At 37.0% G+C, this 23721-nt stretch overlaps 1 protein-coding gene across 3 annotated transcripts in view; it reads left to right on the top strand.

Moving 5' to 3' along the window:
• NAV3 (neuron navigator 3) overlaps window positions 1–23721 on the top strand; it is a 314747-nt gene that overhangs the window by 77501 nt on the left and 213525 nt on the right. For all 3 annotated transcript variants that reach the window (XM_087814524.1, XM_016199414.2, XM_016199413.2), the window contains exons 2-5: window positions 1478–1595; window positions 2230–2282; window positions 20522–20594; window positions 23095–23278. In XM_087814524.1, coding sequence (XP_087670650.1) covers window positions 1478–1595; window positions 2230–2282; window positions 20522–20594; window positions 23095–23278 — 428 coding nt within the window. The remainder of the gene's footprint in view (window positions 1–1477; window positions 1596–2229; window positions 2283–20521; window positions 20595–23094; window positions 23279–23721) is intronic.

The following is a 23721-nucleotide window of genomic DNA, read 5'->3' as shown; positions in this document are numbered from 1 at the left end:
GTGGGTGGTTTGCAAGTTGTAGGGAGACTTTCACTTCTGATTTAGTTATTTTTTGTATGTTTTTATTGATTTTAGGGAGAGAAGAAGGGAGGGGGGAGAGAGAGAGAGAAACATTGATGTGAAAGAGAAACATCTATTGGCTGCCTCCTGCACAATCCCTACTGGGGATCAAGCCCACAACCCAGGGATGTGCCCTGACCTGGAATCCAACTGGTGACCTTTTGGTGCAAGGGATGGCGCTCAACCAACTGAGCCACACTGGCCAGGGCTGATTTATTTTATTTTTATAAAAAATGTGTATTGGTTTAGCGAGATATAAAAGAGTGGTTTTTACACTTTGCTTGGCATTCAGTGCTTATGATTTAAGATACAACTTACCTTTTCAGCCTAATTTGTCCTATTTTCAGAATCCTGTTTTAATTATAGATTTAACAACTATGTCCTTGATTTTTTTCCCCTCTCTGCCAGTCTATATCTTATACCCTCTGTGGGAAGGCCCTTCTCTTCACTTCTTATGTTCAGATTCCATTGTGTTCCCAGTTCTAATTAAAGTGCTTCTGTAACACATTTTTATGTGCATACTTCTTATTTAATTCCCCTCCTCAATTCTCATTTCAAATTTTGTGTTCTTCTGTCACATTACATATCATAGTCTGCCTTGCAATAAACTTACTGATACGTTTATGTGATCCACCCATGAAACTGAAAAGTCTGAACACTTATTTATTTCCTTTCTGTTAGATTACATTACATTAGTAGGTGTGCCATTACATTTGAAAAATTGGTAACATTTTATTTTTGTGAAAGTTTTGAACAGTTCCAGCTTTTCCTTATATCATAATCTGTTACTGGAGTCACCTTTACTCTAACATCCTTAATTCTATATTGTAATTTCTATGTAATAGATTCATTTGCTTTTTCTATTCGCTTATATAAACACATTTCAAGAGGCTGAAATGGGAGATGACAGTCTACATAAAATATCTTAGACATTTGCAATTACTCCCTAAAATGATGCCAAAATATTGTCACATACAGTATCACATGTGACAAATCTAATAAAGTCTTCTCAGAGAAACACAAATTTTTATAGTAAGGTTTCTGTAGAAATCAGTCCAGGTGGCTTCCTTTTACAGAGCTAGACAGATTATTTACAATATGACAGATCCAGGGGAAGGAGAGTGAAATCCCCAAATGATCTGCAAACAGGAGTCCTGCGGGAAGGGAGTTTTGCTGTGTCACAAGTGACTAGCCCCTGGTTTTGAAAGAGAGTGAATCATCTCCCTTTGAAACAGGAGATAAGTGGAGGAAAGAGCTGTTTAAAAAAATTTTACAACTATTTCCTTTCGAGCTATGACTTTGTAAACTGGAATGTGATTCAGAAGAGCTTCCCTTTGAATCCAGCATTTGTCTTCAGCATTTTTATTAGCTCTTTTCCCTCAGCCCATCTCACTTCTTCCCTCCCTCTGTTCAACAGATTTACACTGACTGGGCCAACCACTACCTGGCAAAATCCGGCCACAAGCGGCTGATCAAGGATTTACAACAAGACATTGCAGACGGAGTGCTGCTAGCCGAGATCATCCAGATCATTGGTAAGATCTGCCCTCTGAGAGAAACTGTGAACGTCCCTGCTCCCACTCCTTTTGGTAAAATACAATTTAAGTCCAATGCATACAAACTTGGTCCATGTGTCTCTGAGATTAATGTAGCTCTCCCAAGATTTAATAAAAAATGTTTTTGTGAGAAGGTTTGGAAAAGGCAGCTTGGCCATACTTTTAAATGGTTAGAACTGTGTCTTACATCCACTGAATTGTCAGAACTGAATGCTTCATTAAACCATATGTCTCCCATGTGTGCATTTCATTAGCTGGAGCAACTTACGCACTCGGAGATTCCTTGAAACTGTATCCTGACCCAGCGGGGACAATTGTGAAAGGTTTCATGTCAGCAGTCATTTGGCACAGGCTAAAGAATTAGCAGCAACTTCCTTCTCACTCACTTTTTTTTTTTTTTTTAATTTGCCTGATTTGTGCATATGGAATTGGTGGCTGCTAACAAGTGTGTCCCCTTGTACACGGCTTGGGAGATAGAGTGAATATAGCAGCAGCATTTTGCTTGGTGTTTTGTGGTTTTCCCCCCCCTTTTTTTTCTTAGTCTTTTGTGTTTCACTTCATTGCCTAAGTATCGTTCTTTTTCTCTCTCTTTTATTTTATTTCTTGGCTTTAGCAAATGAAAAAGTTGAAGATATCAATGGATGTCCTAGGAGTCAATCTCAGATGGTAAGAATTATGTTTATTCTAAATAGACTGCTTATCTTCACTTCTAGATTTAGCTGCATTTGTAATTGGACTAGAAAATTCTTTTGCATGTGTTCCTTCTTTTTTAAGGGGCCATTTGATCACATTCTATGATATGTATTTTTGGGGTGCAATTTATAAACATGTGATAACATCAAAAAGTTGAATATGTATGACTCCTGAGGAGCATTTCCCCAGGTGTTTTATCACATCCTCATGTCCTTTTTGTTTTGATGGCTGAACAATTTAATTTAACACTGGTCTTGGTGGTAATAAAACCCATTTCCAATTTTAAATGGAGCCCTTTTGTCTGGACAACTGGCTTGAAGAACAGAGCACACCACGTGCATTTTTAAAATATACGAATAGTATTTTCTTTGTTCGTAACAAAGTCCAATGTAAACACATGGATTCTTCAACACTTTTGGAAATAGCTTCAAAGGCACTCTTCTGGACATTTGCTGAGCAGTGACTAACTGGGACATATGATTCATAACCTTTTCCAGAAAGTCATCAATCTGGAGGTCTGCCTCTCTCTCAGTCTTCTCTTATCTTTACCAACGGGCAAAACTTAAAGTTTTATAATAAAATAATAGGTTGATAAGCAACTGAAATAAAAACCCCATTCTTAATGAAATAGCCACAACTTAGTGTTATAGGACAACTTGTATCACAGACTGCCTTACCTGAACTTTCATCAGAGATATAATCAAGAATGTTAGCCAAAATCCACAATATGAGGTTTCCTCCAAAACTCTTTTTAGCACAGAATAGACATTTTATATAAACTTTATGAGTTCTTAATTGTCAGAGACTGGAAAATGAAAAAAAAAAATTGAACTTTTTTGACCTGCTGACCTGCTTTACCTAATGTGAGAAAATTAAAATCCAAAATAATAAAATGAATTTATTTTTAAAGTCATTAACTAGCACATTAGTTGTATGAGTGTGTGTGTGTTTGTGTGTGTGTGTGTGAGTGTGTAATGAACACTCTAAGGATTTGTCACAATGTCATAAACTCTGTGTAGTTGTTGTGGAAGAAAATCACTGTTAAGAAAGATTATAAAATACTTAAGTTTTAAGAAAATTTCCTGATTTAATTACTCTGGGCACAAACATGAATTTATGGAAATTAATTATAGTTGTTTTCTGACATTTTACTGAAAGCATTTATAATACTTTCATGCCCTGCTACAACGTGTGATATTGGGAAAGACATATAACCTCTCTGAGCCTTAGTTTTCTCATCTATAAAATGATCCTCAATGAGGATATGATAGTGACATATAATTATGAACATTTTTTACTACCTAAAATGATATGGAAATGCAGAATAGTATTGCTACAAACTTTATATATAAAGAGCAAATTCCTGAATTAACACCTGTGAGAAGATTTTTAGGGCCTTAATACTAAAAATCTCCATAGTTCCTGAATATCATATGTTGTGTTTCTTAAGTAAGGTCAGTGATGTTGGTTTTGCTTTCATTATTTCAACCATAAGGAGGTGTTGTATACTAAAACTCTTATCTTCTCTGCCTTCATTCCAGTTTGATCCTAATTACAGGAATCTGATGAACAACCAAGCTAATACTTTATGACAGGAGGAAAAAACCTCCAAAGCTTATAACTAGGCAGAGATGCAGCCTTTAGATATTATTCTTGAAATATCTGTACCAAAGAGTCTACAAATCTATAAAAATATCCTCATAAGTATCAGACTCTATTAATTTTTTATTATTTCCTGCTCCTTATTAGCCCCCAAATGTCATGTAACATCTAGTATGCATGTCATGTTGATATTTCTGCTTCTGATTAAAAACAAATTTTAAAAAACCAGAAAAATCCAAGCCTGAGAAATGTAAATGCTATGGAAGGTAGCCTTTCTAGCCAAAAAGTATTAGTTGTAATCACATTGGATGTTGAGTAAGAATGACTTGGATTCTAAGTTTTTCTGATGTGGTTGAACTTTGAATAAAATTGGCATGTCCTCAACATGTTGATTCAGAAGAATACGCATGATTTAAATGAAACTTTTTTGGTATGAATTATTTTTGCCTCTGTTCTTAATCAGCATTGGCACTATGTTATTAGTGAATTAAAATTCTAGATTTTAACAGAAACAAGAAAGTAGAGAAAAGAGAATTATTATAGCATGACTAGACTTATGAATTTCATCTATCTATTCCAAACAGGATGTTTCTTATTTATTGTATAGCAGCCGAGAGGCACTGTCAGGAGCGGGGAGTGCTGTTCTTGCTCATAGAACTACTTTGACCACATCTTTTTCATATCTGATCTTTTATGGCCTTTGGCTACTGTTTGTGTTTAATAATACAGGTAAGGTAAAATTAGGTCCACTACTATTTTTAGTCACAGATTGTCTTTATTTAAATTTCAGGCTTGATAAGTTTCATTGTATTATTTTAAGCCTTCAAGAATAGAAGTTCTCTGGTAGTATGAATCTACAATATATTATTGACGGATTCCTGTACCAGCCAGCCAGCTCATACTTAGCTAATATTAACGGAGCACCTATGGTACCAGGTATAGGGACTCTTGAGGATCACGGGAGCAAATATTTAAATAAACAATAACCACAGTGTTGCATAGGCAAGAACAAAAGGACTGTGAAGGAATGAGCTTGGTTTGTTCCAGAAACAGATAGAAGACCGTTGTGTTTTGAACACAGTGAGAGGTGTTTGCAGGGGATGATGGAAGCCTCATCAGGCAGGACCAAAGCAAGGAGTTTGTATGTTATTCTTTGTTATTCCAAAGGTTGTGGAGCCTTTGGAGGACTTAAAGCTGAGCCATGGCAGGATCAGATGTGAATATCAGAGAGGTCACCCTAGATGCTTCCTGGGAACTGTAGAATGCGTATTGTTCTCAAGTTGTATGTGAGAGATGAAGAGTGTAGGGAGCCCTGGCCAGTGTGGCTCAGTTGGTTGAGTGCCATCCCATGCATCAAAAACTCCCTAGTTTGATTCCCAGTCAGGGCACATGCCCGGGTTGCAGGTTCGATCTCCAGTAGGGAGCATACAGGAGGCAGAAGAGTATAGGGTATCAGTGTGTTTGTGATGAACGTGTGTGCAGGAGGCAGGAAGGGAAAGAGTGGTGAGAGCGGGAGCCCGTGGTGGAGGGAGAGGGGGTCAGCAGGTGTGGGCTGGTAATCCCGAGGGCAGCTCTGGGAGCTTAAGCTATAGATCTGGACTGAGTGAGACAGGGCAAGGTAACGTAAGCATATGTGGCAGATGCTGTGAAGTGCTACATTGCCGACTTGGTGTACCGGGGTGAGGAAGCTCGTTCTGGTCCTTAGACAGGCATTGATGGCCTTCATGGAAACATCTTCCAAGGAGTAAGGGGTGCAGATATCCATTGAGTCTTGAATAATCTTTCTAAAGGTTTCCTGTTGAGTGGAAGAATAAATTACAAACAAACCAACATATAGTTTGAGAGGAAGGCAGGGTGAGGGGAGCTTTTGCGAGGGGGAGCCAGCAGAGCAGGAGGAAGGAGGAAGGAGAGAGGAGGGTCCAGGGGGAAAGGGAGACGAGCAACGATGCGAAATTCTGCAGCAAATGGCAGAGGAGGAAATTGGAAGCCTGTGTGCAAGATTTAATGCTGGAAGGAATGGTGATACGAATTTTCTCTGTGCCATGTCATAATGAGATATGATTGCATGAAGATATGGGTGTTTTGCAGGGATTACATAGAAATGGAAGGAATTCAAATCAATATGACGCCTTCAGGTATTAGATAACACGGGTGTGCTTATTTCCATGTGGTTCTCTAATGGTTATGTTATAATATAAAGAAAATTCAATTATAATATTAATAATAGATAAAGAAGATGCAAAAAATAATTCTTTCAAGTAACGTGGACCAAAGAGTACATATTTAAGAAAAATATGAGCTTGTCCTTTTAGCAACATGCTGACACTATTGAGAGGTTGTGATTCATGTTTATTCAGGGTTTTACAGCCATGGCTACCATTCCTTAATAAGCCCGAGACTAAACTCATCCTGAAAAACAAAACTTAGTTTGTAGGAGCTTATTCAACACTATATTTAACCTCATCCAAAGATGAAGTTACTAGTACGGACAGCACCTGTTAAATAATTTCTAGGTGGGTGGTATCAGGATTTGGTGAGATTACATCAGGAAATAAATTAGTAAACTATAAATACCAGGAATGTCCAGAATGCCCAGCAGATTAAAAATAGCAGGAAAAAATGCCCAACATTCATTTGAAATGCACAGGCACAAGTGCAAGGTTCTTAGACAAAAATGTAAGACACGTAGGGGAAAAGTTGTTTTGAAAACAGATTTGTTTCTTTATTTTAAAGTAGGCCATTATATTTTAGGACCTTCACAAGAGCATGGCGGGATTGGGAAACTCGATTATGTGAAATATTTGCCCACCAAGAATTCAATTATGTGTCTTGGCTAAGGATCCAGCCGGTGTGGTCACAGCTTGTCCTTCCTCTTTGCTGCTTCCCCTCTTGACCTCACCCAGTAGCTCAATTGTTTTCCACCACAACCTCAACCTTGTTTTCTGTCACATCGCATTATTGAAAACTTGCTGATAAGGGAATTTTTGGAATTCTTCTTTTTTATTCCTAGAAGATGGAAAATTAGGTTTCAGTCTTCTCTTAATTTATGTGATTCCATGAAGGCAGGGTTGTGACTTCCAGAATAATTACCGTATGGATTTCATAGGCATCTTCATTCCATTTCTGTTGTTTACAGTTATTTGGACAGTGGAACTATTCCTGATATCCTGTACTTTTATCAGCACTCTGCCCTTTAAAGTTTTAATTCTTCCAGTCACTTGTAATTGCGGCTCACTTAAAAGACCTATTTAGGTAGGATAAGAAGATGAGCTTTCCAACCAAATAGGGAAGAGATCGGATATTGGAATGCTCTTAAAGCTTTAATAAAATCTTATAAATGGCACACTGCAGGACTGTAGACTCTGACTCAGAGGAGTGGAAGGTTGCTAAGATAGTCCTTTCCCATGATCCCCTGCCATTTTTGAAGCTGCTCATCTCTTGGAATGGCTAGAAAAAGATAGCTTAATGAAGACAAATGCTTCACTACAAATATAACTCCGATCCCTAACTAAACACTAAATTAAAATCTCTACTTTCTATAACAGTTTCCTTCTTTTCATATAGGTTCAAACTTTGGAAGAATAATTGTAAACTACTAGTATTAGGAAATGTATATTGAAGTTATTAGAATATCATGCTGGTGATTTTTAAAACTGAGTTTGTCTCTCAGAGTTACTGTGTATACCAGTAGTTTGAAGTTCAAATGAAGCAATTGAAACATCATGGGGACATTGAGAGGAAATGTGTCATGTTGAAAAGACAATGGTCGCTGGAATTCTAACTCTGACTCTGTGACCCAGGAAAAAGAATTCAGTAAATGCTCAAAGTCTCTCTGCCTGTTTCTGCAATGAGGGAATTCGAACTCTAAAGCCCATTGGAACCCTGACTTGCTAGACTGAGTTAACAAAACACAAAAGACCATGGTTTCTGCTCAGTAGCCTATCCTAAAGAAATGTTTGGATTTTCAATCTTTGTAGCTTTTTAAAACTACATTTATAGTAAGGTGAGAGAGACATTTCCTAAAATATAAGGTGTCCCCCAAAAATGTATACACACACTTTGAGTAATTATAAAGTCAGTGTTTATTAAAATTCATTTCATTTTCAAAATTGAGCTATCAGCTGTTAAAGTGTGTACACATTTTTTTTGGATATCTTGTATATTGTCTAATTTATAAAGAAAAACAATGGCAACATGGAAATTATATATGCATATTTATATATTTAATCCTCACCGAAGGATATGTTTAGAGAGAGGGTGAGAAAAAGAAAGAGATAGAGAGAGAGGGAGGAACATCGATGTGATAGAGAAACATCCATTGGTTGCCTCCTGTATGTACCCTGAACCCGAAACCTAGGTATGTGCACTGACCAGGAATCGAACCCTCAACCTTTTTGGTGTACAGGACGACTCTCCAACCAACTGCAACTGAGCCACCAGCCAGGGCTGGAAATTATATTTTTTATAGTAATTATCTGGTCTGCCATTCAGGAATTAAATAAATGTTGAAAATACAAGAATGCTTTTCTACATTAACTTTGTATTATCGAGTCAATGATTTAAGTGTTCTTCTTAGGAATATCATATTTAAGTTGATTTGTACCATTAGTAGGACAAATAGAAATTGAAATAAAGTAATTAATTTTGGATTAAATTCCAGAGTCTATGTACATTTTCTCTCTTTTTGGAGACAAGATATAAAAAAAATTTTTTTTGGAGAGAAATTCATAACCTCTATTATGTACATATAATAAAAACTGAGAAATGTTAATATTTCTATTTATTTGTTAATTACTTTATTGAATTTATTCGGGTGACATTGGTTCACAGAACCATACAGGTTTCAAGTGTACAACTCAACAAAACATCATCTGCACACTGCTTTGTCGCCCATCTCCCAGTGCAAAGCCTCTTAACGTCCCAGTATTCCCCTCTGCCCACCTCCACCCAGCCTCGCCCCACCCCCTGCCCTCTGGCTGTCACCACACTGTTGTCTGTGTCTATGCGTCATTCAGATATATATATGTGTGTGTGTCTTTCTATCTCTCTATATATGTATCTGTCTATATATGTGTATATATATTTTGCTTAATTCCTTCACCTTCTTTCATCCATCCCCCAATCCCCTTCCCCTCTGACAGCTATCAGCCTAAGAGGCATCTGCTATATATTTAAGTATCAACCACTTTCCTAAACACTTAGCATGCTTTTTATCCTGATAATTTAACTTAAAATGCTATAAATTATTTCCCACTGATAGGCCAGTACCCCAGCAAACAAAAGTACAATCAAACTTAGTATAGTAAAACATATTCTGTAGCAATTCTTTCATAATTTTAAAGAGCTGCTCCATTGTTTTTCAACCTCCCTTTTGAAATTTAATAGAAAATTACCACTTACAATACTCTGTAGTAAAATATATAACAGTAGAACAGTTTGTAAAGTCCTACTTTGGAAACAATATACTAAGACATGAGGCCATTTTGAATATGAACTGTGATATTCTCAGCCTAAAAATCTATGATGATTAAATAATGTTATAAAAATTACTTCTATGAAGAGGGAAAAAGGAAATAGGGGGAATACTTTTCACTTGATCTCAGTACAGTCATTTGAAAAATTTATCTTTGATGAGATAAATTACTTGAAAGTCAGTTGACAAGTCCAGACTAGTTTCTTTATGATATTATATTTCAATGATTTTAATATGTTAAACTGACTTGTGTGGATAGACACAGACAAAAATTCATGACATGCCTGTCTACACTTAAAATTGTATTGCCCACTTGATTTGTATTAGGCATGTTTCAGCCAAAAAATATTGTGAAACCAAAGCACAGACACATCAGATTACAGAGATGGGCCTCAGAGTTCAGCAGCGTCAGGATCGCTTGCTGACCCCCCTGTTGATTGAATACCATGTGTGCCTGGTGCTGTGCTAGATGCTTTCTTGCATTTTCATGTAGTCATCACAGTAAACCTACAAAGGAACTGGGTCTCATGGAGGCTGCCTGTGTTCCTGTTTAGTAAGTTGAAGAAAGAGTGTTTGGCCTAATGTCTAGGTCATTATGCTTTTAAACTTATTAACAAGTATATTCAATGAAATAAGGCCCAGGATACAAATCTTTAAATTGAAATCATCACCTCCTCCCCTTCCCCACCTCCGCTTCCGCCTCCTGCTTTCCCTGCTCCCCACTCCTTCCCCAGGCCTCCTCCAGCCCCTCTCCTTCTCCTTCAGGGTTTTGGTTCGCTCCCTGTCCCTGTCCCTGTCCCTGTCCCTGTCCCTGTCCCTCCCCACCCTCCTTATCTCCAGCCTTGCAATAGAAATAAGCATTTTTCTTGACTATTCTACTTGTGTCTTCCGTCTACGGCAGGAATATAAGCTTTGGTTAGGTTGGGAGAGGTTATGGGCATGTGAGATAGATAATGATTTATAGATTTTGTAGTGAAATTATGCATTTGGCAAATAATTGTTATGTTTGACATTGTCCCTGTATATAAACATTAAGTATAGAACCATTTTATAACTTCATAATAAAAGAGTAAGATTCCTTGTTTTCTGTCTAAAACAAACTGAAAAGCAGGAATTTATTAAAAACCCACAGAGTATATCTTTAAGTCAATGAATACTGATGCAGTTTTAATAATGTTACATTTATAACACTTTCTATTAGCAATTATAGCTTATAATTAAGATTTAATATCATCTATAATAGACAATGAAATTAAATGATGTTCATTACCCTCTAATTACCAAGTCAGTTAAAGTGGAATAGTAGAATTTTTAACAACAAAAATATTTTTATCTGATGAAATCCTAATGAATTTTCCATATCTATATCCATATCTGTATATATACATTTATCTATGTACACACACACAATTCTGTAATAGCATGTATGTGTTTATATAAAGCATTCCTAGTATGAAGATATATATATAAATACATACACATGCATATACACATATACCTAGTATGGAGCTAAGCTCTTTATAAACATCTTAAATTCTCATACAATATATTATGTGGGAACTATTTTTATTCCCATTTCACAAATAAGGAAGCTGAGGCCTCTGGAAAGTAAAAACTTTGTCAATTTCTTACAGTATGTAAATTGCGTAACTAGGATGCTCATTCAGTTTTATTTGACTGAAAAACTTTTAATTATTATGTGAAAGTGCTTAATTAAAAAACTGACTCCTTGTATCTAACCAGAGACCAACTAAAGGAAATAGCCAACGGAAGAGCTAATAAAACTGTTGTCCCCTACCCCTCTTTCTATCCCACAAAACAAACGAACTTGAGATGGGACATGGGACGGGAAAACATGCAACCTAGTATTGCAGTGACACGGGCATATAATTAATTAACTAAACTGTACCTTCACCTCCCCTCCTTACAAGCTTAACCAATCAAATCTCAGAGGGAAGGCCTGGAAATCTGCATGTGCACAGAACCCCGCTCACCCTTAGGCTTGCTGCAGTTACAATATCTACTTCTCTGCCGAGAAGATAATTGTATTTGTTATAGCAGCCACTGCTATAACAAATATCACAAACCTGGTGGATTAAAACAATAGAAATTTACTCTCCCACAGTTCTAGAGGCTAGAAGTCTGAAATCAGTATCATAGGGCCAAAATCAAGGTTCAGCAGCCTAGTGTTTCCTCCAAAAGCTGTAGGGGAATCCATTCCTTGCCTCTTTTGACTTCTGGTTAATACAGACATTCCTTGGCTTGGGACCATGGCAGTCATTCTATATATTAATCCATCAGGATGTAAAAATGCATTGGATATCTGGGAAATAATTTGGAAACATTTACACCTTGTAAACTTAGAATATGTATGAAACAAGTACATTTTGCATACTACCTGTCTACCTTCACACTACACAATTTCATCCTTACATTCAACGAAATATTTATTGAGCACCTATTTTGTGCCAGGCACTATGTCCTAGCTGCCCGTCAGTCATGTAGAGAGCGTGCGTCAGAGGCTGGAAATGGCTCAGTCAGAATGTCTAAATTACAATGGCAGGCAGCATCAGGTGGCAGACTGACCGTTGAGTTTTATTTCTGACTCTGCTGTTTATTAATTGCGCAAACTTGTAAAAAGTATGTCATCTCTCTAGGCCTCTGTTGAGTAGGAAAAATAATGCCTAATTTACCAGTTTATGATGAAAATGAAAAAGTGCTTTTGTATTTGGAGTAAATAATATACGTGCTTAAAACTCAAAATGAATTTCCTTCCTGTGCTAGGTTGGTTCTTGGGGGCGGAAGGAGTAGCTTCACAACCATTTTCCTGCTTCCATTCCTGACATATTTGTAGGGTTTTTCAAACTGCAGCTGTTCACCTAGTGTATTATGCTCTCAATATGCTACATGTGCTATTTTAAAAAAAAATAGAACTTTTTAAAACTCAGAGTTTATTGTAGATAGTATGGTGGAAATTTATTTCTGAAACCTTTATTGCTATCTATCAATAGGTCTATGTATGTACTGTGTGGTCATATAAAGTGTATGCCTTTAATGCAACACTGATCATTTCTGTCTTTTGCTTGAAACACGCCTTTAGCTCCCTGTGCGTTCTGATCAAATGCAGGCCCTTGGTGGGGCATGGAGGATGTTCTTCATCTAGCCCTGTTGTCTCGGTGGCCTCATCTCCTGCCTCTACTATTCTCCAGATTTCAGGATCCTTGCTTCTGGAGTTTCTCCCTCCTACTCTCTCCTTCTACATAGGTTCTTTAAACTGACTAAAGGTTACCAACCTTTGGAGTGGACTGTTTTCACATCAGTAAACAAAGAAGTTGTGGAGAAAGATTTAAATGAGTTTCAACTCTCAGGATACCTGGCTACTCTGAATTCCTTGCATGGCTTCTCAACCATGACCAGTTCACATAGTGCTTTTTTCTCAAGTTCACCTCACACCACATCCTCTTATTTGGCAAACGCTTCTTAACTTTTCAGGGACTAGCTGAGGCTTCCTTTGAAGAAGAAAAATCTGAGAGTTCATGATATGGGCCCTGGTTTTGACACATTCTCTGTGGCCGTTAGCATGTCAATTGAATTCTCTAATAACACTTTTCTCATTTTAAAATGGTATGGTAATGGCAGCTTCAGAAGGAAATGTCTTTATAACTATGTTAGATATCTTAGAAAATAATAGCTTTCTCCATTTCTTTTCCCTGGATCTCTAATCAGGAATAAACCCTTCTGCGTGCTTCTCATTAGGTGTCTGTGTTTCTCTGACCATAACATTTTTGCATTACATTGAAATTTTCTGTCTCCTGTAAAATTTTATTTATTTATTTATTTATTTATTTATTTATTTATTTATTTATTTATTTATTTATTTATTTTTAAGGGCTTGGCAGTGTTTTAATGAACTAATAATTGTGTTTTTCCTAGTTACACCATGATTGATTGATTGATTGATTGATTGATGTTTTTATTTTTTAAAATTTATTTCTTATTTACAGTTTATATGTGATATTATTTTGTATTAGGTTCAGGTATACAGCATAGTGGTTAGATAATCATATACTTTAGAAAATAATTTCCCCCTCACCCCCAATATTTCAAGTACCTACCTGGCACCAGGCATAGTTATTACAATATTATTGACTATATTCCTCATGCTGTGCTCTACATCCCCAGGACTATTTTGTAACTACCAATTTGTACTTCTTAATCCCTTCACCATTTTCACCCAGGCCCCCAACTCCCTTCCTCTCTGGCAACTATCAGTCTGTTCTCTATTTTGTTTGTTTATATTGTTCTTTAGGTTTCACGTGTAAGTGAGATCATGTGGTATTTGTCTTTGTCTGACTTACTTCACTTAGCATAATACCCTCTAGGTTTATCCATGCTGCTGCAAAAGATGAGATTTCATTCTTTTTATGGCTGAGTAATATTCCATTGTATTATATGTATACCACCACTTTTTTATCCACTCATGCATTGATGAGCACTTGGGTTGCTGTCGTATCTTGGGTATTGCAAGTAACGCTGCAATGAACATAGGGGTGCATATATTCTTTCAAATTAGTGCTTGGGTTTCTTCTGATGTATTCCCAGAAGTGGAATCGCTGGTTCATAAGGCAGTTCCATTTTTAATTGTTTAGGTAACTCCATACTGTTTTCCACAGTGGCTGCCCCAGTCTGCATTCCCACCAACAGTGCATGAGGGTGCCCCTTTCTCCACACCCTTGCCAACCCTGGTTGTTTGTTGACTTATTGATGGTAGCCATTCTGACAGGTTTGAGGTGATATCTCATTGTGGTTTTAATTGTGTTTCTTTGATGATTAGTGACATTAAGCATTGTTTCATATGTCTACTAGCCACATGAATGTCCCTTTTTGGAGGTGCCTATTCAGTTCCTTTGCCCAATTTTTAATTGAATTGTTCGGAGGTTTCTGTGTGTGTATGTTTTTTTTAATTATCATCTGAGGATATTTTTTCCATTGCTTTTTAGAGAGAGTGGAAGAAAGAGAGAGAGAGAAAGCCATCGATGTGAGAGAGACACATCGATTGGTTGCCTCCTGAACGCACCCCGGCTGGGGCCGGGGTTTGAGGTTCGTGCCCTTGGCTGGAATCAAACCCGGGATCCTTCAGTCTAGGGGCCGACACTCTAACCACTGAGCCAAACTGGCTAGAACTGTGTGATCTTTTTAATGTATTGCTGAATTTGGTGTACTTATATTTTGTTGAGGATTTTACATCTATGTTCATCAGGGATATTGGCCTATAATTTTATTTCTTTGCAGTGTCTTTATCTGGTTTTGGAATTAGGATAATGCTGGCCTCTTAAAATGACCTTGGGAGTCTTCCCTCCTTTTGAATTTTTTGAAATAGTTTGAGAAGGATAGTTCTTTGAGTGTTTGGCAAAATCCACCTGTGAAGCCATCCGGTCTAGGACTTTTGTTGTTGGGAGTTTTCTTTATTACTGCTTCAATTTCATTGGTTGTAATTGGTCAGTTCAGATTTCCTTTTTCTTCTTGATTCAGTCTTAGAAGATTGTATGTTTCTAGGAATTTATTCATCTATTTCCGACTGTCCAATTTATTGTCATGTAATTGTTCGCAGTATTTTTTATAATCCTTTGTATTTCTGTGGTGTCAGCCTTTGCTTCTCCTCTTTCATTTCTGATATTACTTACTTGGGTCCTCTCTCTTTTTTTCCTGATAAATCTGGTTAAAGGTTTGTCAATCTTGTTTATCTTTTCAAAGAAACTCTTGGTTTCATTGATATTTTGTATTGTTTCTTTAGGCTCAGTTTCATTTATTTTTGTTCTGATCTTTATCATTTGTTCCCTTCTCATTTTGGGCTTTGTTTGTTGTTGTTTTTTTTCTAGTTTATTTAGGTGTATGGTTACATTGTTTATTTGAGATTTTTCTTGTTTCTTGAGGTAGGCCTGTATTGCTATGAATTTTCCTCTTAGGCCTGACCCATAGATTTCAGTTGTTGTATTTTTATTTTTATTTGTTTCAAGTTATCTTCTGGTTTCTTCCTTGATCTCATTGTTAATCCATTCATTGTTCAGTAACATGTTATTTAGCCTCCATGTTTTTGTGTGTTTTTCAGTTTTGTTTTGTTTTTATAATTGATTTCTAGTTTCATACCATTGTGATTGGAGAAGATGCTTGATATGTTTTCAATCTTCTTAAATTTATTCAGACTCATTTTATGGCCTAACATGTGGTCTGTTCTGGAAAATGTTCCATGTGCATTTGAGAAAAAAAAAAGTATATTCTGCTGCTTGGGGATGCAGTGCTCTAAAAATATCAATTAAATCCATCGGGTCTATTGTGTCATTTAAGGTCACTGTTTCCTTGTTGATTTTCTATCTGGAAAATCTATCCAGTGATGTCAATGGGGTGTTAAAGTCCCCTACTATGACTGTATTACTGTCAGTCTCTCCCTTTATGTCTATCAGTATTTGCTTTATATATTTAAGTGCTCCTCTGTTGGATGCATAAATGTTTAAAAAGGTATAGCCTCTTGTTGGATTGCTCCCTTTATCATTGTGTAGTATCCTTCTTTATCTCTTACTCTAGCCTTTGTTTTAAAGTCTATTTTGTCTGATTTAAGTATTGTTACCCCAGCTTTTTTGTTGCCGTTTGCATGAAATATCTTTTTCTATCCCTTTTAACATGTGTGTCTGAATGTGCACGTGAGGGGCCAAGCTGCATACTGAGGCTGGCTGCCACCGGTCCTGCGCCTGGGGCCAGTCAGCAGAAGGCCCAGGGCACCTCAAGACCCGCCATTGCCTGCCGGCAGCCCTTCAGGCTCCGCCACTGAAAGAGTCTGGGCAGCACATCAGCTGCCTGATGCAGGTTCTCAGGGAAGCACTAGGTAAGGGTAAGTGGTGTTCACCAGGTTAATATAGATTCCATCTCAGTTCCAGGGCTGGGTCTGAGGCCACTCAACAAAAGCCTCAGGGTACACTGAGGCCAGCCACCACCCACCTGTGGCCTTCAGACCTTTATGTTGGGGCATGGCCTCATGGAGTCATCAGATGGAGCTAGTGCAGCTCTAGGCTAATGCCTGGGGAGCAGTCCCAACACAGGAACCGTGGCACTGGTTGGAGGCATGGGAAAAGTGGTCTTCACCCTACAGCCACACAATTCAGTCTTTTTCTGTGTCTCTGGCACACCCCCTTGCCCCCATCTCAGCTTGCCTGGAATTCCTTGAGAGTTTTTCAAGAAATGAAATGTAGGCCAGGAGGGTGGGACCTCAGGGAGTTGTCAGGGTGGGGCTAGTGTAGCTCCCAAGGCAGATGCCATAGGAAGGGATGCTGGACCCAGGAAAGATGACATCTGTGGGCTGTGTGAGAGAGAGAGACAACACAAGGACATTGGCAGCTGTCTTTTCAACCTTCTCCCTGAAGCCACACAGCTCGTGCTCTCCCTGCATGACTCTGGCACCCTCTGCCTCCTCTCGCTGGAGCCAGGGTGAGTACCTGCAAGCAAGATTTTGTGTACTTTGCCGTTAGGAGGGCACCTGGGATTCCAGCAGTCTCCCATCTCACCCAGGCAGACAGAATCCCCACTGATTTTCACTGCCAGATGCTCTGCGGGCTCTTCACCTGGCACTGGTACTCTGAGCTGGTGAGCCTGGCATGGGGTGGAGACCCCGCACTCCTTGGGGGAGAGGGGAAACTTTGCAGCTGAGGTATCCCTCTGGATTCTCAACCACCACATGTGGGTGCTGGGCCAGCCCTTGTCGTGTCTCTGCCCCTCCTGCCAGTCTCGAGGTGGCTTCCTCTGTAAATTCTTAGTTATAAGACTGTTCAGTTAGTCTTCAGTTGGTTATCTTATCATTTAGTTATAATTTCAATGTGGTCATGTGAGGAGGTGAGTGCAAGTTCCTCCTAATCTGCCGTCTTGGATTACTCTCTACCATGGTTTATTTCAGTGGCAAGCATCCTTTTGTGGATATTTAGGTTAATTTTAAATATTTGGTATTATTAATAACCTTATAAGTAATTTTTTTTTTTTTTTTTGGTGAACCTTGCAGTACTTTTGTGAACCTTGGAGCACTTGTCTAATTATTTCCTTGGAATAGACTCCATGAAGCAGCGGAATTATCTGGAGAGGAAGTTCTCTCTTTCTTTGCAGAATGAGCCAGGCTTCAGCCAGCCACAAATTACTCTAAAAGAAGGGATAACAAGTCCTTTACATTGTAATTTTCTCTATTTATATGCAAGCAGTGTAGTGGGTCTGCTCACATAGGAATAAATAAAACCTTGAATAAACTGCACAGCAGCTACCACATGAAAAGAAAAGACCTGCGGTGGCCACGGGCTGAATTCTTTAAGGAGGGGAGAAAGGCGTGAACTAATAATTAAGTGAATGAGAATCAACATCTTAAGTTTAATTAATGCAAAAATACTGCTACATTCTATTTTAATTCACCAGACAACTTTATATTTGATTAAAGTTGCAGCTAAAAAATATAACTTTGAATTCTGTGATGGGGAGGAGTTTGTTTAACCTGAGCCATCTTATCTATTTTTTTTTAGTTGAAATCATGGTTATTTAATTAACTTATATAATGATACTAACAGTACAAGTTTATCTTGAAAAATAGGAAGTGTAAGTTAATCAAAAATAGCATAAGTCACAAAATAAGTCACCATCCGGAGAAAGTCACACTTTCTCTGTGTAACTGAGCAGCAGCGCCTGGCGCGGGGCGGGCCCGGCCTGGGACGCACTGTGCCCATAGCGAGGACTCTGTCTGTCAGTTGTGGTGCCTGCTGCTGGCTTGCAGTCCCTTAACTTTCTATATTGCAGTAGTTCTAGAGAATCCAAGGGGCAGCAGAGCTTTTTCAATTGCAGGCTAAATTCAGCTCTGTAAACATAGTTGCAGAAAGTAAAGACTGGCATGACCTACTCTCAAGCATCCTTGTGAGCGTTTAGCTCGTAGCTGCTCCCCTAGGCATGCCCGGGCCCCTCCTTCTGACTCCTAACTTTCTCAAAATCGGACTTCGTTTTTTAGTCTAAATGATGCACCTTCTGTGAAGCTTTCCCCAGATGTGTAATGGAAATTAGTAAGTCCGTTCTCTTCACTGCCTCTCAGTGTTGTTTGTAATTCTATTTTGGAATGTGTTATGGTAATTTATGAATTGTTTTCGGCTCTTCAGCTGTTTACAGGCTCACATAGGCAAAGACCTTATAATTAACTTTTATATCCCTTTACTCCTTAGCAGAGCTCTTTACCCATACTAAACAGTCAGTAGTTGCTGAATGAATTTGTTAATCGTTGTGTTGGTGCTGTCGTCTAAAATGAATCAACAACTATAAACTTGATATTAATTATACCTACATATTTAGTACCTAAATATAATTTCTATTAAATGTCCATAAGTAAAAGTTAAAGAAACCTGTGAATGAACAAGGTATAAATTTGTTAATATTGTGAAAAAGTCCTCCAGGTACATTTCCTAAAACACATTATACCAGCGTTATAGTGAAAATGCTCAAAAACTCGGTGTCATAAAACATACAGCTTAAAATGTATGAGTTCAATAAAAAGTTGTGCTAATTAAAAACTACATTTTGGGAAAATATTTTATTCAACACTAAAATGAATAAATATAGCTATTTTCAATACACACTCTATTCCTCATTTGAAATCCAATTTTTGATTTAGCAATGGATATGCTAATATTTACTGAGTATACACGGGTCAAGATAAATGTATAATTATGAAATTAGAAAGGAAATTTCTGTTTTGGAAAACGGCTCCCATTTTTCATGGGAATAGTGTATACCCTGGCTATGATGATTTTGAAGCAAAGACCATCTCGTTGGATATCATTATTTTAATTTTACACAAAAGTACATTTAAAAAGGAACACGAGCAGTTGTCTATTTTATAAGGCAGATTCTTTTTTAAAAAAAATATATCTTTATTGATTTCAGAGAGAGGAAGGGAGAGGAAGGGAGACAGAGAAACATGAATGATGAGAGAATCATTGATCAGCTGCCTCTTGCACGCCCCCGAATGGGGATCGAGCCCGCAACCCGGGCATGTGCCCTGATCGGGAATCGAACCCCGATCGCCTGGATCCTAGGTCGACGCTCAACCGCTGAGCCACACCTGGCCGGGCAGGACAGATTCTTGAATCTCTTTTTTTTAAATTTCTTTAAAGGACATTTTGACCTTACTCTGAAACTAAGCTAGAGAAGGAATTGGCAGAACTTTGTATGTCCTCTTGGATAGTTTTTGATGAGAATCTGATGAGACAGAGAACAATACTTTGCCAAGTATTAACTTTAAATCTCCTCTTTAGAATTTCAAGATTTATGGAATACCAAAAAACCCAGGAAGGTGATTCATAAAGAACTTAAACTTTCTAGTTCCCTACACCCTTTTTTAAAAGACCTACGTGTTTAACTTTGCTGTGGAATACCATGGCCAATATTGAGATCAACCTGTGGATCAACCTAAATCAGCCTTTGGGTGTTTTTTGTCATGCTAAGTTATTACAAGCTGGTTATCATATTGAACCTATTTAAAAGCCATGGCATTACTCAAATTACAAAGACAATACCTATATTTAATCAAAGAATTATTCAACTGTAGAGATGCAAATACAGTTTTTAAAATAAAGATTTGCTGTGGTTTAGGATGAAAATGTGCTCCATTCTGCTCATGACATATCAACCCTTTGTCCATCTTATTTATCTTTAGGCGCACTTACCAAATATTACTGGTTGGATCTCAAATACCCACATCCTAACATTCCAAGACACACAAGCCACAGCCTCTTCCTGAATGGATGGTTTAGTTGGGGCTCATTTGTGAAGCAATCTCACTTGTGAATCTTAAACATAGGGCTTTATGTTAAGTAGGTGGGTTGCTAATCTGTAAGAATGCCATTTTTGATCAGGCCTTTATGAATTGTTTGTAAGTACCAAACTGGACAATGCAAGCTTTATATTCATTCTGCAATTAGCCAAAATAATTCTAGTTAAACTCTGGTAAAGATCTCTAGTATGAAATGAATGTAAAGTATTCATTCTTTCTCTCTGGTTTCATTCTAGCTCATTTATTTATTTAAAAATAATCCTCTAAGTGACTTTTTCACTGCTTTTCCTGTTACAGATTGAAAATGTTGATGTCTGCCTTAGTTTTCTAGCAGCCAGAGGAGTAAATGTCCAAGGTCTATCTGCTGAAGGTAAGAAAAAGCATAAATGTCACAAATGATACACAAGTTTGTAAGAGATTTTTTCATAATGCAAGAAATGTAAATTGAGGGTTCATAGCTCCTCAGTACAATAAAGGAAATGAGTAAAGTTTCTAAACTAATAGAAACACAAATGCAGTGGTTATTAATGCATGCTTTAATTAACTCCTCTTTACATTACTGAGTTTATGGGGAAGGGGGAGTTTAACAAAACATCTATATGAGAGTACCAGTGTGTAGTATGTTTAAAGTCTTAACTAGAAGAATGGGTGGGTAGATAATGCTGGGTGATATTTGGACCTAAATACAGGTAAAAATAGTATAATTAATGCTCAAATATTTTATCAGTAACATTTCTCTAATATGACCATGTTTGTAATTCTAGTTTAAATATTTGATAATTGTAAATAAGTCATCATAAGCTCTGAAATAATTATCACTAACCATATTTAATAACCATTGTATACAGAGGCTTTAAAGTCATTAAGGTTTAAAAGATTGTCACTAAAATTGAGTATAGAAAAGTTGAAAAAGACTGAACTGGTTCCGTCATTTTTTTCTGAATCTTTTTCTTCTACGTACATACTTAGGAAAAATTTTTAAGCACTACTAACAAAAACCAGTTGCTAAAGTTATGAAAGCAAGTCCTTTGAGACCTGCATCAACAGCAAGCAATTTTAATTAGAATATTAATTATAATCTAAAAAAATCTGCTAGCTACTGGTAAATGTTTTGGCCATTTAGTGTGGTTAATGTTTCTAGTACAATCTATTTGCTCTGAAAAGGCTTTTTCCCCATAGATACTAGAAGTATTAGACAATTCTAAGTTTTTAAAATTTTGTTACCATTGGAAAAAGAGGGTTGTGTGGCTTCTCAAACATAATGAACATTTAGTTTGACTTTTCCCAACTTTTCTTCCATATTTAAATTTTCTTTTGTTTCACATTTTTATTATATTTATAATGTCTAATATTAAATTGCATATTCAATAACCAACAAACTTAGGCTCAAACCTCACTGGTGGTTCTGTTACTTAGAATAAAATTTGATAAAATTCCTTAGGATAATTTACTTTCTAAGTGGCTAAAAGCAAGCTAAAAATGCTACCATTTTATATCGATCTATCTGATAAAAATAGATATAGATACAGATCTTCCTTCTCACATAACATTCTTTATTAACATTAAACTATTGATTTTTTATCTTCTAAAATATATGTATGTGACTTTCTAAATTAATTAAACATGCATAATAATAAAATAAGAAAAAATTTAAAACTCTTTAAGATCATTCTTTCAGAAAATACTTTCTCACCATAGCCTCATATTGATTAAGCCAACTCTTCTGTATTATGCAGCTGTGAGGCAAGTTTGGGTGAAAAAATAGAAGAAAAACTCAGAGTTTTACCTCATTTTATATGGGTAATTCCACTGCATTGTTTGTATGACATTATAAACTATCAGAGAGCAAGAAGTCTAAATAGTTTATTAATGTTCCTAAACTCCAAAAAGGAAGCATTAAACCTTGGCCTCACAAGAGGATGTATTTCATTGCCAATAGCAAGTTTTATTTAAAATATGAATGCTGGTTGCATGGCCTTATTTCAAGCTTTACTTCCATCTCTTTTCCTAATTTTAAAATTATTACTACAAGAGAAAACTGTAGTCAGATTGTAGCTTGCTTTGTGCATTTATTTTTTTTTATTTAGTATTAGAAAAATTTACACAGGAGACCCAGGTTTTAGAATTAGGAATTTTATTTGCATTTACCCAATTGTTGTCTAAAGTCATAAGTAAATTGATCTTTATTATTTATTGGTATATACCATGAATTAAAAATAAAATAATTGGACCATTAGAAATTGGTACCTGTGATGCACTAAGCTTTTTGGAGTGTGTGTGTGTGTGTATATATATATATGTGTATATATATATATATATATATATATATATATATATATATATATATATTTTAATACTTTGTTTTATGGATGATTTAGAAGGAATGTTGCCTGCTATAAATTCAATTTCTATTATGAGGTGCACCCACCCCTTCAGTATTTATAATGCAGGGCAAAGACATTGAAGTGGCTTGCTTTCTTCGGTTTATAGCCACACTGCCTGGTGACAGCTGTGTGTATTTGTGAGCGAAGCAGTGCTAAATCAAATGATTAGCACAAGACAGAGAGCCCATCCATTTCCAGGAAGAAGCTAACTCTAGAAAAATTGTAGCTCAGGGTCAGCAAAGAGCATCACTCAAGGAAACTTTGCTCTCTTCCCTTTCTTCCTGGAATTCCAAGTCTTTGGAAATGTTCACATGTTTCAGAAATTCAGATTTGCTTGAATCTGTTACCGAGAGAATCAAGTTGCATTTCTATCTTCATAGACACAGCCTAGGAGACTGGCATCTAGAATTTCATTTGTAAAGATATAAAAATAAAAACCACATTCATTTCATATAATACTGTTTTTATATTTTCCCTTTGATGCAGAAATAAGAAATGGAAACTTAAAAGCCATCCTAGGGCTGTTTTTCAGTTTGTCGCGCTACAAGCAGCAGCAGCACCACCAGCAGCAGTATTACCAGTCCTTGGTGGAGCTCCAGCAGCGGGTCACTCACGCCTCTCCTCAGGCAGAAGCCGGCCCGGCCAAAGCCCAGCAAGATATGCAGTCCAGGTAAGGAGGGGACCGGGGATGTGTTTAAATCAGTTTGCAGATACAACTTGTTTTTAACAAATTGTTGTCTGTGACTTTGAAGAATATATTTATGCAGTACTATCGATGGGATGGGATTATTTGACGAATGTTATAGAAGTTAAAACCACCCTTCTTTTGGTTGGATGAGCAACGCAGCACTTTTTAGGTGAAGTATTTGTGTTTGTTTTCTAAAGATGATTATGGTTTGTAGCAAAGTATATGATTTGCCTTTCTTGTTAAGAAACATAGCAGTTTCTTCCTTCCGCCAATCACCGTATTATTTAGAATGTGCTATTGAATCCTAGTCTCCAATTGTGTAGGTATCTTTTGTTGATGCTTTTGATTGATTTAGTCATTAAATCTGTCAAAAATGTCAGATCTGAAAAACATAGGAGTTTGAGTGTTTGGAAACGTACTGTTTT

This window comes from Miniopterus natalensis, chromosome 2 (genome assembly GCF_054644295.1).
Source record: "Miniopterus natalensis isolate mMinNat1 chromosome 2, mMinNat1.hap1, whole genome shotgun sequence".
Classification (NCBI taxonomy): Eukaryota; Metazoa; Chordata; class Mammalia; order Chiroptera; family Miniopteridae; genus Miniopterus; species Miniopterus natalensis.
Note: the sequence above shows the minus strand (reverse complement) of the source record. Positions and strands in the feature narration are given on the sequence as shown.